At 44.2% G+C, this 14,434-nt stretch overlaps 2 protein-coding genes across 3 annotated transcripts in view; one reads left to right on the forward strand and one right to left on the reverse strand.

Annotated features, from left to right (window-relative positions):
• The window catches only part of znf410 (zinc finger protein 410), a 23,840-nt gene extending 19,320 nt beyond the window's left edge, over positions 1–4,520 (forward strand). The window contains exon 11 of the mRNA XM_056294038.1: positions 4,408–4,520. The gene's annotated coding sequence lies outside the window, so the exon portion shown is untranslated. The remainder of the gene's footprint in view (positions 1–4,407) is intronic.
• LOC130124712 (ectonucleoside triphosphate diphosphohydrolase 5-like) overlaps positions 1–14,104 on the reverse strand; it is an 18,076-nt gene extending 3,972 nt beyond the window's left edge. For both annotated transcript variants that reach the window (XM_056294040.1, XM_056294039.1), the window contains exons 1-6: positions 14,057–14,104; positions 2,736–2,968; positions 2,107–2,186; positions 1,431–1,574; positions 890–965; positions 403–438 (exon numbers count right to left, since the gene is read on the reverse strand). In XM_056294040.1, the coding sequence (XP_056150015.1) occupies positions 403–438; positions 890–965; positions 1,431–1,574; positions 2,107–2,186; positions 2,736–2,961 (562 nt within the window). In that variant the 5' untranslated portion in view covers positions 2,962–2,968; positions 14,057–14,104. The remainder of the gene's footprint in view (positions 1–402; positions 439–889; positions 966–1,430; positions 1,575–2,106; positions 2,187–2,735; positions 2,969–14,056) is intronic.
• Between the last annotated feature and the right edge of the window lie 330 nt (positions 14,105–14,434).

Consider the following 14,434-nt stretch of genomic DNA (forward strand, 5'->3'; position numbering starts at 1 on the left):
AAAACATTTCCCAGAGCACTTGCTTTAATCCAGTAAAATCCACGGCAAAAGAGATACCATCAGCTACTGCAGAGATGATATCTTCAAAAGGCCTATCTGGTATGGGATGTAAAGCCAAAAGGTGTGAAATCTCAACACTGAGGCTGATAACACAGCCACAATAACCGCAATAAAACTAAGGAAAAGGGACCCTTCCGTTCCAACAAGTTTAGCCCCTATCTACTTGGGAAAAAGGGACCATGATAAGATAATGTTGCAGTTTCAGCGGGTGCCAGGTTTTAAATTAATCTAGCTGAACTCATAAAATACAAGCGCATCAATAAATACCAAGTTGAGCTTCAATACACCCTAGGAAAAGTGAGATCCCTTCACACCACATTTACTCAAGTTCTCACCACTCACCTGTCAGGAAGTTGACGGTTACCCAGGCCAGGATTCCTGTTTTGGAAATTACACCTGATTTTTTGATTTACGAGGAATTTACAACATTTTAAAAAATGATAGCTGCATGTTTATATGTGAATAACAATAACTTGGAGTCTACTTTAACAAGTGCAAACACATAGGTGAAACCTTTAATCAAAAACATGGTTGAAATGCTGACAAATCGGCTACGCTGGGGCACATAATTTGGCTGGAGACCATAATTTTTTCACCACATAATTACAGTCTTTTAGGGTCGCAACAACTTTGTGGCCAAGAGCAATTCTATTTTTTTCAAGTGTCATCATAAAATAGAGCAATAATCTACAACAATGTAGTCAAATGTCTTCAGTAGACAAATTGCCAAGTGTGCTAAAAGCAGGTAGAGGGAGCTGCAGATGCCATCGACCAAGAAATGCAGAACCAGAAACAACTTGATCCAGAGCCAAGGATGAGCAGACGTTACCTTCTTTTGTACCGTTCATTATGCTGACACTGTTGTCTGGGACAAAGAACGGTGATTCATCAAACACGTCTTGAACCTGAGGAAGAAGAGGGGGGTGGTGGGAAGGGAGAAACAGATCAAGAAAAAGAACGAGAGAGGAAAAAAGTCTAATGTTATCTGCTGTGATGGTAGTTCACCCAGAGGTGTCCTCCGCAAGAGGGGATTAATTAATTCCCACAGGGGGATTAATAAAGTATCATTTATCTCCCAAGGTGCCCTGGGGCCAGCCATTAGAACTTTATCCCTTGCACAAGGGTCTGCCATACTAAGCTTACTCCACTACTTTGATAACACAGCTTTTCCTCCTCTGACACTAGAGAACCTGTCAAACTGCTGAAACTGCCCTTTCTTTCTGACTCTTCTCTACCAGGCTAAGCAGATGCATGACTGCTTTACCCTACTTTCCCACTGACCACCAGGACACGGCGCTGGTGTTTTTACCCCACCAGCCATCAAATCAGTACTACCAAAGTTTGGTCTTAACTTCTCCGCAGTCCTTTACCTGGTCGAGTAAAGCCTGAGCTTTCTCGGGGGACAGTAACCTGAGTCCAGCTGTAGCTCTGAGGACCACTGGAGTCCTCTTCCACGCCAAACGAGGGACAGTCTTCTTGGCCACCTTCAATAACATCCTCACAGTGTGTCCAGCCTTAATGAATGAGATGGATACATAATGCTAGATGCAATTCAAAAGAGCATTACAGCACCTCAAATCAACACTTTCCCCCTCGACTGAAGACAAAAGGGTGGTTGGTTGAAGCTGAGAAAACACTTAAGGACGTTGGTGTTTTTGCGTTTCATGTAGCTGTCTGAACCTTCACTTGTTTTTTTTTCTGCAGACATAGGCTATGTCTACCCCCCCCCCAATTTCTCACTTTCGTTAATTAGCAAATTAACCATCTGCAGAAGCTGGGTCTGTATAGTTTTCATGTATACATATATATATACAGATGCAGGAAAAAAAACTTTTAATAAATAGCAGTACAAGCTTGTTTCATGCGTCGTGCACTCATCAGCTGCTAATGTATTGATATTCCGCTCCTCATTAGTTGAGCACTTCTATCAACACCATTGATGGTTTCGGAAAAAAAACGCTATATATATATATATATATATGTAAAGAAAGAGCAAGCCTTTTCCTTGGGCTCAGCATAACTGATGAAATATGACAATGAACTCACCATTTCAGGAGAGTCAGCATATGCTGACAAACCAGGCTTTATGGACTGGAACATCTCACTGTCCAAAAGTGGCAGCTCCGCTAAAAGATACGAGATCGGCCCACATGAAATATGTACCAGCTATTTAAAAGGTGTTTAGAGGTCTAAATCTGTTTAGCAAACACATCGAGACTATATCTCATCATTCAAGTCAATACTTGTTGACTTAAATCTGAAAGAAAACAGGATTTTTATTACTTGAAGAATAGATTATATCCAATTATATTAAGTGTAATCCGTGTCTCAGGAGTATAAATTTACAGCTTCACAGTGCCAAGAACAAACGCAAAAGAGTAATTATCATCCTGCATACCTGCCAACAAATGCTGCAAATACCCCGAAACATCTCTGCCGTTTGCATTGTAGTTTAACTGGCTTCATTAAAATGTTTCATGGGCCATCTTTATGCATGACAAAAATCCTTGTTGCTGTAAATACCTTCCATTTGTGGCTGTTCACATTATTTTTATATATATATATATGCCTCATTAAGCAATGTTTATGCAAAACAATGTCGCTGTAAGAACAGGAGAAAGCAGGCCAAGAGCGCAGCAGTGTTCAGGTAAAACAGAAGGTAAAACAGACCCTACCTGGCTCCTTCTGGATGAAGGTGTAGACATGGATACGTGTCCCTGTGCTCCCAGCGTCAAACATCACGCCATAGAAGATGCGGCTGGTGTTGGCCGGGCGGCTCAGACTGGGAAGGATGCTTCCTATGCCGTTGGTCAGGTCCAGAAGAGAAGTTCTGGCCTGGGTGCGGCTCACGCTGGCCACGGCCAACAGGACCAGGAGCACCACGAAAACGACAGGTTTCATCTTCACTCTGAAGAAAAAACACATGTCAGCAAGTCTACCTGTTAATGCAGAATTAGAATGAAACTGCAGCAATACTAGAAGAGTTTGGTGGTTATACATGCCTTATACTAGGACTTGTGTATGTCACTGTCTGCTCAAGTAGATGTATGAAGCAATCACATGATGTTATGTTACCCAGGTCTTTGGCCAGCCCCCTCAAGTCATTCTACCCACCCAAACAATAATATCCCAGGTTCACTGCATTCTCTCTCTGCTGAGACAACTGCAGAATGGTTACATATTTTCATAGATTTTCGACATTTTTAGCTTTTTCATATGATCACAGTCACTTTTATCACACAGCTGACAGTCCCAGATTTCAAAGCCCGAGAACCAGATGTTTGAACGTAGTTTTCAGTTCCCCATCGACGGTATCCATCAATCGTGTCATCAGGGATGCTTTGGCACGCACCAGCATGTTCATTTCACCTTCAATCCTGGACTCAGATGGAAGCATTAAAAAAGGGTTTCTCATGATCATCAGAACTGCCAGAAAGTGAAAGATGGGTTGTGAATATTATAAATCTGAAAGTAGTTTATAAAGGAGTTTATAAAGATTAGTATACGGTGTTGTAAAATAGATTTGTGATTTGAGTTGTGGTTAGGAGGCCTGGGTTCTGGATTTCATCTTTCAAAGATAAGTCCAGTTGCTGCCTCAAATGACAAGTTGGACACTGACTTCACTGACTTGTATGCTTTATAAAGGCTGCAACTACTACTACTACTTTTGGCTGCTCCCGTTAGGGGTCTGTTTCCATCTCTTCCTGTCCTCTGCATCTTCCTCTGTCATACCAGCCACCTGCATGTCCTCCCTCACCACATCCATAAACCTCCTCTTTGGCCTTCCTCTTTTCCTCTTCCCATGGCAGCTCCGTATTCAGCATCTTTTCCCCCAATATACCCAGCATCTCTCCGCCACACATGTCCAAGCCATCTCAATCTTGCCTCTCTTGCTTTGTCTCTAAACCGCCCAACCTGAGCTGTCCCTCTAATATACTCGTTCCTAATCCTGTCCTTCTTCGTCACTCCCAATGAAAATCTTAGCATCTTCAACTCTGCCACCTCCAGCTCCACCTCCTTTCTTTTCGTCAGTGCCACTGTCTCCAAACCATATAACATAACTGGTCTCCCAATCATCTTGTAAACCTTCCCTTTAACTTTTGCTGGTACCCTTCTTTCGCAAATCACTCCCGACACTCTTCTCCACCCACTCCAGCCTGTCTGCACTCTCTTCTTCATCTCTCTTCCGCACTCCCCATTACTTTGAACAATTAACGCCAAATATTTAAACTCATATGATTTCGTCACCTCTACTCCTTCCATCCTCACCATTCCACTGTCCTTGCTCTTATTCATGCATATGTATCCTGTCTTGCTCCAACTGACTTTCATTCTTCTTCTCTCCAGTGCATACCTCCACTTCTCCAGGCTCTCCTAAACCTGCGCCCTACTCTCGCTACAGATCACAATGTCATCCGCGAAGATCCACATAGACTCCTGCCTGATCTCGTCCATCAACCTGTCCATCACCATCGCAAACAAGAAAGGGCTCAGAGCCAATCCTTGATGTAATCCGACCTCCACCTTGAACCCAACTGCCAATTCAACCGCACACCTCACCACTTTCACACTGCCCTCATACATAAACTGCACCACTCCTACATACTTCTCTGCCACTCCTGACTACCTCATACAATACCACACTTCCTCTCACAGCACCCTGTCATATGCTTTCTCTAAATCCACAAGACACAATGTAACTCCTTCTCTATACTTCTCCATCAACATTCTTAAAGCAAACATCGCATCTGTGGTGCTCTTTCGTGGCATGAAACCATACTACTGCTCACTAATCATCACCTCTCTTCTTAACCTAGCTTCTATTACTCTTTCCAATATCATGCTGTGGCTGATCAACTTTATACCTCTGTAGTTGCTACAGCTCTGCACATCACCCTTATTCTTGAAAATCGGTACCAGTATGCTTCTCCACTCCTAAGGCATCCTCCCACTTTGCAAGATTGTGTTAAATAATCTAGTTAAAAAGTCCACTGCTGATGACTTCAGGTGATGCAAGCAACCGAGTAGCCACATGTCGACGGAGCTCCAGCACCTCCATATCAATTTATTTAATACAATTTATTTTTGTTAGGGGCATTTTAGTATTTTAGATAGTACAGAATGGAGTATTGACTCCAGGTTATGTCACTGGAGCACTACTGGGGCAAGTTTACCAGTGAGATGCCTCCCAAACAACAATCTAGGAAGAACAACCCCCCCATTGCTACTTCTTAAGATGTTGGCAACGCGCGACCTGACGACATGGCCGAATTGGACCCCGCACTGGCGAAAGCTATGGAGCTAATGACCGCTAATATAACAAGGTTGATTGATGAAAAACTGGAGCACATGGTACCTAGTATTAATGACAGCATTTCCCAGCATTTGAAGGAAGTCAACGAAAGAGGCGGAGAGGCGGAACAAAGAATATTGGCAGCGGAGAATGCTGCAGCTGTGGTGGACAAACGCATGGATGTCTGGACTAAAACGGTGAACCGAGGATGCCGCAAAAACCTGAGAGTGATTTGTATACGTGAGAAGATGGGGGGTGCCGACGCGACCAAGTTTATGGAAATGTGGAGTCCCCGGGTTTTGGGCATGGAAACCAAGACCGGTTGGGTCAAACTTGAACAGGCTCACAGGATCCCAGGTCCCGCCACATCCAAACTACCCCGAGCTATGATCGTGAAATTTCACAATTTCTCTGACAGACAGAGTCGTGAAAGCTGCTCGACGCCAGAAAGAAGTTAATTATGAGGAAGCAAAAATATTTTTCTTCCAGGATTTTTCTGCAAAGACAGTCGAAAAAACAGAGGGAATATACCGATGTCAAAAAGAAGCCCAAAGTATTCCCAGAGCCAGCTACAGCATGATTTACCCAGCATCTCTTAGGATAACAATGAGCAACATCACCAAAACTTTCCATTCTGCGTAACAAGTATCAGCCTTTATTGACTCATTATAAAATGGCCAACATAAGCGTCTGGCAAAGTGAGTGTCACATGTTTCAGTATCATGAATGAAGATAGACACGTGGTGTCAAGTTCAGTAACCATGTTAGAACAGATACAAGTCCCTGCATGTGGGGTTGATAGCTTCCTAACTGCTTCCAGCGTATGACAGCCTGGCTACTCGATTACCTATCACATAGACCCCGTAACATCATCCTTTTCAATAGAAAGCGCAAATGCAACAGCGTCACATTAAGTTCTTGGAATACAAATAAATTCTGACATAACAATTCTAACCCGAACATAAACCTAACAAGCAAACAACTGTTCCATAAATTGCCATCTAACTTTTTTTTTAATTTCTTCTTCTCTCTCTCTCTCTTTTTTTTAAAATTAAGTCCGGGTCCCATAACAGAGAACAAGTCAACATTTTAGAACAGTCCTTGTTACAAATTGAGCCTGTCCAGTGGCTTGCACAGCCACCCCACCCGAGAGTAAGTGTGGGCTCTGGCAGGGGTAGGGTTAGGGCCGTGAGCTGGTGAGCTTGGTGGGGAAGGAGCCTCACCCCCAGTTTGCTCATGCCTCAGTTCTGTGCACCTTGCCCTCAAGTCTGGACTATGATCTGGCTCATCCAGGTGAGTGCATGGTGTGTTGTCCTGGTTTGATGTCTGCTCTGCTATGCACAGATCCACCCTGTTGTGGAGGTAGAGAGAGCCACCAACATCCACCATGTAAGAGCGTGGCGTGACTTTTTGTGGGCACATGCCCTGCCTCCAACGTCCTGTGTGGTCACCTGGCAGCGGTTTCAAACTGATTACCTCACCCACCTCCAGTTCTGGTAGGTCACGAGCAGTCCAGTTGTAGAAGCACTTGACAAGCTGTTTCCTTTGACGCAGTTTGTCTGTGAGCCCGACCACGATGCAGGGCTCAAGTAGCTTGTTGGCTACGGGGATGCAAATCTTCAGACGCCTTGACAGGAGGTGCTGTGCTGGGCTACTGTCCATGTGTTTGGTTGGTGTGTTCTGCCAGTGTAAAATGGCCTGCCAGGGGTTGTTGTCATCATGTGCAGCCCTGCATAACAGATTTTTAGCAATCTTGATGGCTGACTCCGCCTTGCCGTTTGCGTTTGGGTGCCTTGGAGAGGAGGTCATGTGGTCAAACAACCATCCTGTAGCAAAACATCTGAACTGGAAGTTAAACTGTGGCCTATTATCCGTGATGACCTTGTCGGGCTGACCATGTCTTGCAAACTGTGCCTTACAGCGCTTTATGACGGTCTCTGCAGACAAGTCTGGCAGCAATTCAATCTCCCAGAAGTCAGAGTAGTGATCAATGATGAGAAGATAGTCCTTTTGTCTGTGGCTGAATAAGTCCATGCTGACAATCTGCCAAGGCATTGTGGGTAGCTCGTGCGACAGCATGGTTTCCTTTTGCTGTTCCTGAGCATACTCGTTGCAGGTAGTGCAGTTGCTGACAAAGTCTTTTATCTCTGCCTGCATGTTCGGCCAGTATGTCTCCCTGGCCTGGCGGTAGCATGCGTCGCCGCCAATGTGACTGGAGTGTATGCGGGTGAGCATCTCTGGTTGTAGCGTTTTGGAGATAATTACCTTTTGAGCTGTGAACAGGATGCCGTTTTGCGCACTGAACTCGTCTTGAAAAAGCCAGTATTCTCTCACTGCGAACGGTGTTTCCTCTTTCAGATCCAGCCAACCGGCAAGGACCATGGACTTCAGTGACTGCAGGTGTTTGTCCTTGTCCGTGTGTTGTCTGACCTGGGCCAGGCGGTGATCTGTGATGTTTAAATAGTCTGCCTGATTGATCTGTTGAACATCTTGTTGTTCCTGCAGAAGCAAGCAGATGGCATGCAGCTGATATGCCTTATCTCTGCCTGTGTACTGCACTGTTGCCCTGCTCAGTGTGTCGCTGATAAACATCTGAGGTCCAGGCTTGTAAAGGACTTTCAGGCTTTGCAGTCACTTATATTTATGGTCGATTTTTTGAGAATGGGTCAGGAAAACAAGACAGCAGTAAGGAAATACTTTATTGAGATGATGCAACACCCCAATGCACGGCTCCAAGTCACAGCGTTCGAGATCATCAGAAACCCTCTAGTCCCATGGTCTGGCACTCCACCAGATGGTACATTCACTTGTGCTTTCCATCATTCTAAAAATAAAAAATGAATAAAAAGCAATTTTCACCAGCCGCTAGAAACTGTTACCACTGAATGTAAGAACCAAACATTACCCTGGGATCAGTCTGATTAGCTTTAATTACAGTTATAGCAGGGATCCACATGACTTAATGCTTGTCATGATACATAATAGTTATAGCAAATGACTTTGCTGTAGTATGCAAATTCTACCTATTTCTTTTTTTTTAAATGTATGTGCATGACAGGTTTGTTGGGTTTAAGAATGAATGGCAGCTTCTTTTTAGCTCTTGTGTGCCTATACATTTGTATTTTATATTATGTCATCTGATGATGAACGGGTATTTTCTCTGCAAACTCTGATCCATCCATCTATTATCTGTGCCGCTTATCCTGCTCTCAGGGTCGCGGGGATGCTGGAGTCTATTCCAGCAGTCATTGGGCAGCAGACGTGGAGACACCCTGGACAGTTCAAAATCCAACTCCCTCACAAGCTCAGACTCGATGGCCATCAGAGACCACTGAAAGCCTTTTCTGACCCATGGTTATTCTGAGTTTATTTTTTATCTATTTCAGTTGTGAAAATGTCCTCTCGCAGTTGGTTACAGGCAGTGTGAGAAAAAACCTGGGCACAAAAAAAAACATTGGAGAAGGTTGTCTGGAGTCCATTCCTCAGCACAAATTGCAATAGATTTGCAGAAGTCTTATCTTGCTCGGTGCTGACAAAAGACCTAAACTGGCTCAGCTCATCAGCAGCTAAGGCCTTGTCCAAGTCAGTTGGATATGAAGAGGAGAGAGCATCAGCCTGTTTGTGGAGACCAGTGTCATCACAGTCCATGTCAAATAAGATACCAAAGGGACCATATACGTCTCTGTATGCATCCAGCCGTTTGTTCAGTCCTGAGAGCAAACTGTCAACAATCACATTGAACGTCTCATCTTGGAACTTTTTACTCCCAGTGAGAACAACTTTGAGACAGGGTGTCTCTCCGCCTGCCACCCAGTGACTGCTGGGATAGGCTCCAGCATCCCTACGACCCTGAGAGCAGGACAAGCGGTTTGGATAATGGATGGATAGAGGGAGAACAACTTTGTTGTCGACTGCCTCATCATTGAAGGTTCCTCTTTTACTCATGCGGTGAGTCTCGTACTGGTAGGTCTGTGTCACACCTGTGATAGCCCAGTCAGATATCTCCAAGTCGGCAAACCACCCTCGTAGTGATGCAATGTAAGTACACAGCGATTCCAAAAGGTGCACAGTGGTCATTAGGTCCAAGTCCTTCTACAAGCTGTTGCTTGTAAGCTAGAATTGGTGCAGCACAGTGTCCCAAAATATGGTAATCAGCGCAATCTCCAGCTTCCCAAGATTCAGTGTGATGTTGGTAGTGAACACTTAATTCCATCGGTGGGTGGAAGCAGTGCAAAAAGCATATAGTGCTTGTATTAAGTAAAAAAAACTGGCTTGCTTCCTGACAACTATTTTCAACACAATTCACACCAACCAAATTCAAGGAATGTGCCACGCATGGAATGTAATGAATGAGTGGGTTGTTTTTCTTGAGATGAGCTTGCAACTCGTTATATTTCCCAGACATATTTGATGCATTGTCATATGCCTGGCCATGGCAGGTAGAGAGATCCAGCCCCAAATCGCTGACCATCTTCGTCACACAGTCAGCCAGATTTGACCCAGTGTGATTGTGAATGGGTTGAAATCCTAAGTCACTCAACAACTTTCCTTTCCTCACTCACAAATCGGAACACAAAAGTCAGTTGGTCCACGCGAGACATATCAGATGTAGAGTCTACTATCACAGAGAAATATTTTGCTCGCTGTAGTTCTGTAGCAATTGCTTGCTTTATTTTGTCACCCATTAAGCCAATACATTCTTCACAAATAGTTGATGACAAATATGAAGTCTTACCATGGTCCTTCTGACCATACTTCTAAAAATGTTCCTTTAAAAATGAATCAAACTGTGCGACCAGCTCTAGAATTCCCAGGTAATTACCATTGTGCGGGGATTCCAAAAGTTCGTCATCTCCCTGGAACAGAAGCCTCCTTTCACTCAAGGACTTAATGACGGCAACTACACACCTTAATGCCTCTTTCTAGTACTGACCATCCACTTCGATCTGCCAAAGGAAGCATCCACAGGGCCCACATGTTGAGTGCGACGTATAAGTGAAAGCATGCATTTTCTGTGCTTACCACTCATCTCATGTTCCATTGTTATTCTCTCAGGGTGTTTCCAGTCAGTAAACCCAGTAACAAATGCATTGCAATGTTTCGATAAAACTTTACTAGCAAAGCAATAAATTGCTCCGGTGGACGGTGAATATATAATCCATTCCCATGGTACAATTTCACCATTGTGAAGGTGTCTAGTCAGTGCATCGTTAGTGAGAGAATGGGTCTTGCCAGCTTCGTTCCCCCTCCAGGATGCTGGATACTTGGCGGCCCGATTCTGAAAGGCCGAAACCCCTTTCCTCAAAATTTCCTCCTGGACTTTCTCTGTAATCAGTCCCTATAATGCAGGGTCTTCACAAATGATGGGACCTGCTACTGCGAATGAGCTTCAAGTAACATTACTTTCCACTGTTTGGTCATCCCCGTCTTTGTCCATTTCTTCTCCCGTTCTTTCATCGTTTTCCCTATCTTGTTGTACCCCTAGCAGAGGCAGTGTGTCACTGCTGGAGCTAAAGACTTCCAGGCTAACGTTTTCGTTGCTAGCTAGCTGAGGCTGTGCATTGCTGCAACTGATGGTAGATGCTCCCAGGCTATCGTTACTACTTGCTAGCTCAACATCCTCCATCGGAATGCCCTCTTCTTCACTTTGTTTAGCTTTTCTGGAAAAAAAACTTATTAGAGGGACATTTTTTATTGTGGCCGCTTCTTTCACTTTCTTTTCCTTTCTTTTCATTCTTTTGGCAACCCCGCTGGGCTTTTGGTTAACGCTGTCCATTTTCTGCTGCTTGGCAGTTTTTCCTCCACACTTTTCACTGATACAACCTAAGTGATAGTGGGTCAGGTAAAAAATTAATCCACTGTTTTTAACCTTGACTTGGTTTAGAAAAAATGATCTTGAATCTGTACAATATAAACCATCTTCTCTCTATGCCCACCCACGTTGACCGTTAGCCAATCTATTTACCAGATCTCTAACAGTCAGAGAAGATGAAAGTCTTAAACTTGAAATTTTGCATAGTACCACATTGCTGTTACTTGACGTATAACGTATAAACAGTCGTGTAGAAAAGTGGTAAGAGCAGTGACGGCTGGTGGTGATGTTGGGTGGGTGGGCTAACAAATATAGTATACCCATCTATAGTTCACACTGCAGCAACAGCAACATAACGTTTGATATACCAAATTCGAGCAACGACACTTTTCCTTGTTATAGCAAGTGCTCTACAACAACACTATAGAGAAGAATGGCCTGATGCCAACTCTCTCTCTCTCTCTCTCTCTCTCTCTCTCTCTCTCTCTCTCTCTCTCTCTCACACACACACACACACACACACACACACACCCTTTGACAATTTTTCTCTGTACACATTAGCACATGCCATTTTTAACAAGAAAAACATATGCAAAAATGATGGAATGATATGCTACATGATAGAACAGAATGCAAAATTATCCATCCATCCTTTATCCAAACTGCTTATCCTGCTCTCAGGGTCGCGGGGATGCTGGAGCCTATCCCATCAGTTATTGGGCGGCAGAAGGGAAGACACCCTGGACACGCCACCAGGCCCTCACAGGGCCCACACAATGCAGAATCATGTCGCCTACAATGTCAGAAAAGGCCTCACCGAAGGGATGCACAATAAAACGTTTCCCAACTGAAACGACTGCCAATAAATACCGCAACTGTTTTTATCACAGCTGTTTTGCAACACATTGTGTCAAACATGTCCCGAATAAAACAATTTGGTAAGCACAGCAAAAGTAACGGCCATTATAGAAGAGAGACAAGCAATACGTAGACAGGAAAGCTAAACGTGTCTGATGGTCTTTTAAGAGGTCTATAGGCTTGGGCCTACCTTATTTGAAGAGAAGCTCACATCGACGACTTTTCTGGGATGCGAACCGGTTAATCACCACGTCACTGAAGTCCGGTGATTTTTGGATGAAGTCCCGCTCATCAGACAGCATAGCCGGGTGTTCAGCCTATCCTGTCCCATAGTGCTTCGGAGGAATGATTTGATCCTCTTAAGTGTACTGAAACACCTCTCTGACTCTGCAGATGCCATGGGGGTTGTGATGGCTATCTGTGTTAATTTCGATGTTTCAGAAAAAGTGCTCTGAATATTGTTCTCAGATTGTTCCCCGAGTACAATCACGCACTGGCTTACACTTGCCACATCGGTTGTCTCAGCTTGCACAGCCACAAATGGTGACTGCGACATTTCATCAGCCAATTTTTGTCCATAAACAGATAACATACAATCAAGCAACTCATTTTGGCCTGTCTTAGACGTGTACTTGGCAACCTGTGTGTTTGACAGGTGATCAGCTATCTGGATATCCAAAAAAGAGAACTGGTCAACGAAGTCCAGAAACACGCCCCGCTGGAGGGAAGTCGGAGGTTCGTCGGACCCCCGCAGAGCTAGCTCACGTGCCCCACAAAATGTAATACAGTCCACAATCCGTGATCATGAACGCATGTTTTACTTAACCAGCTCGTTGCGTGTCTGTATAGAAATGCGGCGGCCCTTATCAAGTTGACAGGCGATGTTAACTTTACCCAGCATTGATAGCTTTACGCTGTTTCCTATGTGACTTGTGCTGCATTCGTGTTTCCTAGTTTTGCCGGATAAATGTTTCAAATCCACAATTCCTTGTTGGGTCCAAGCCGCGTCTCCCCCAGAAAGCAAGCACGGGAAACAATAAAAGGGAATTTTTAGCTACACTTGCCGTTAGCCAGTCCTTTTGTTGAAACCAAGTAACACAAAACTTACGATTTTGTCGTTTGTCCTTTTGTGTTATTTGAACATCGTTTGGCCGATGTGTCCCCGGTCTCTTCCCTTCCGATTTTTCCTCCAAAGACATTGAAGAAAATGGACGAGAAACTAAATAATCCACCTCGTTCATGCTAACGCCCGCGGCCGCCATTGCCAGTCACTCACTTTTCTCCCTTCCCAGTCCCACTCTCACACAAGTAGCACTTCGCTGTATGTGTCTGTGCTGCCATTGGTCAAAAGTCAGTGGCCTGTGGGCTGCTTGAATTTAGCCCAAATGATCAGCAAATCAAAGGGGCTTGCCAAGACCCCTGTCACTCACGTAGCACAAAGATGAATGGAAGCTGATGCAATTGTGTTTGGGCTGTAAAAAATTAGCCCATTTAGAAGCATTTTGAGTGTGTTTTTTGTGTGTGTGACCATTTAGTGCTCTTGCTGCTCTTAGGTTCCACCAAATATTAAAGTAATCTGATCTAAGGGTTTTTTTAACAACAATTTTTTCATCTTTATTATAAAAGATAGGGAGGGCTATCTCCCTATCTTTTACAATAAAGATAAAGATGAGAAAATTCCCTGTTAGCACATTTATACCAGACGTCCCTGGGTAAGAGGGTTCCTGGCATGTGACTTGTGTTTAACGTATTGGACACCGATCGACAGACGGGAAAAAATATGCACAGACTCTTTGAATCAACTTAATCTGATCGAACTCTAGTTAATCTGAAATTAGCTAAACGACAAAACCAACACACTCTGGTTAGCGTTAGCATAACCTCTAAACTTAATAAACTTTCGGAAACTTGACAAAGATTAAAAACAGCAATTTAATCGGCCCTCGGGAAATTTTGATGAAACTTAAATATCGTGTAATTCAAGAGACAAACGTCTAAATTTTCTAAATGCAACACACTGAGTCGGCGCTTACCATGATGTCGGACTACTCGCCACAGCTCAGCGTGTGCGCCATCACGGCCATCATTACGGTAAACGCCGAGTCACGTGGTCTCCTCCAGGTTACCGTACTACGATACACGTTAAACCAAGGAGCCTGCAAAGCGTGGCAGAGCCGTTGCGGTCGCGGGAAGCCCACAGCCTCGCCTTTGCCCGCTGGAGCATTTTTTTTTCTTTCTTCATGTTTTGATTTCACTAATGGTGAGAACCAGGACTCACTTCAGCAGCAAAATTATCGCCTCAGCATTGCCGAACGACAGTTCAAGCTTAACTGACTGTCAAACCATTGACGTGTTCGGGTTTCAGACTATTTGCAGCCCTGCGCCTCGTTCACTGCTGTATGCAAATACTG

Source organism: Lampris incognitus, chromosome 15 (assembly GCF_029633865.1).
Source record: "Lampris incognitus isolate fLamInc1 chromosome 15, fLamInc1.hap2, whole genome shotgun sequence".
Lineage (NCBI taxonomy): Eukaryota > Metazoa > Chordata > Actinopteri > Lampriformes > Lampridae > Lampris > Lampris incognitus.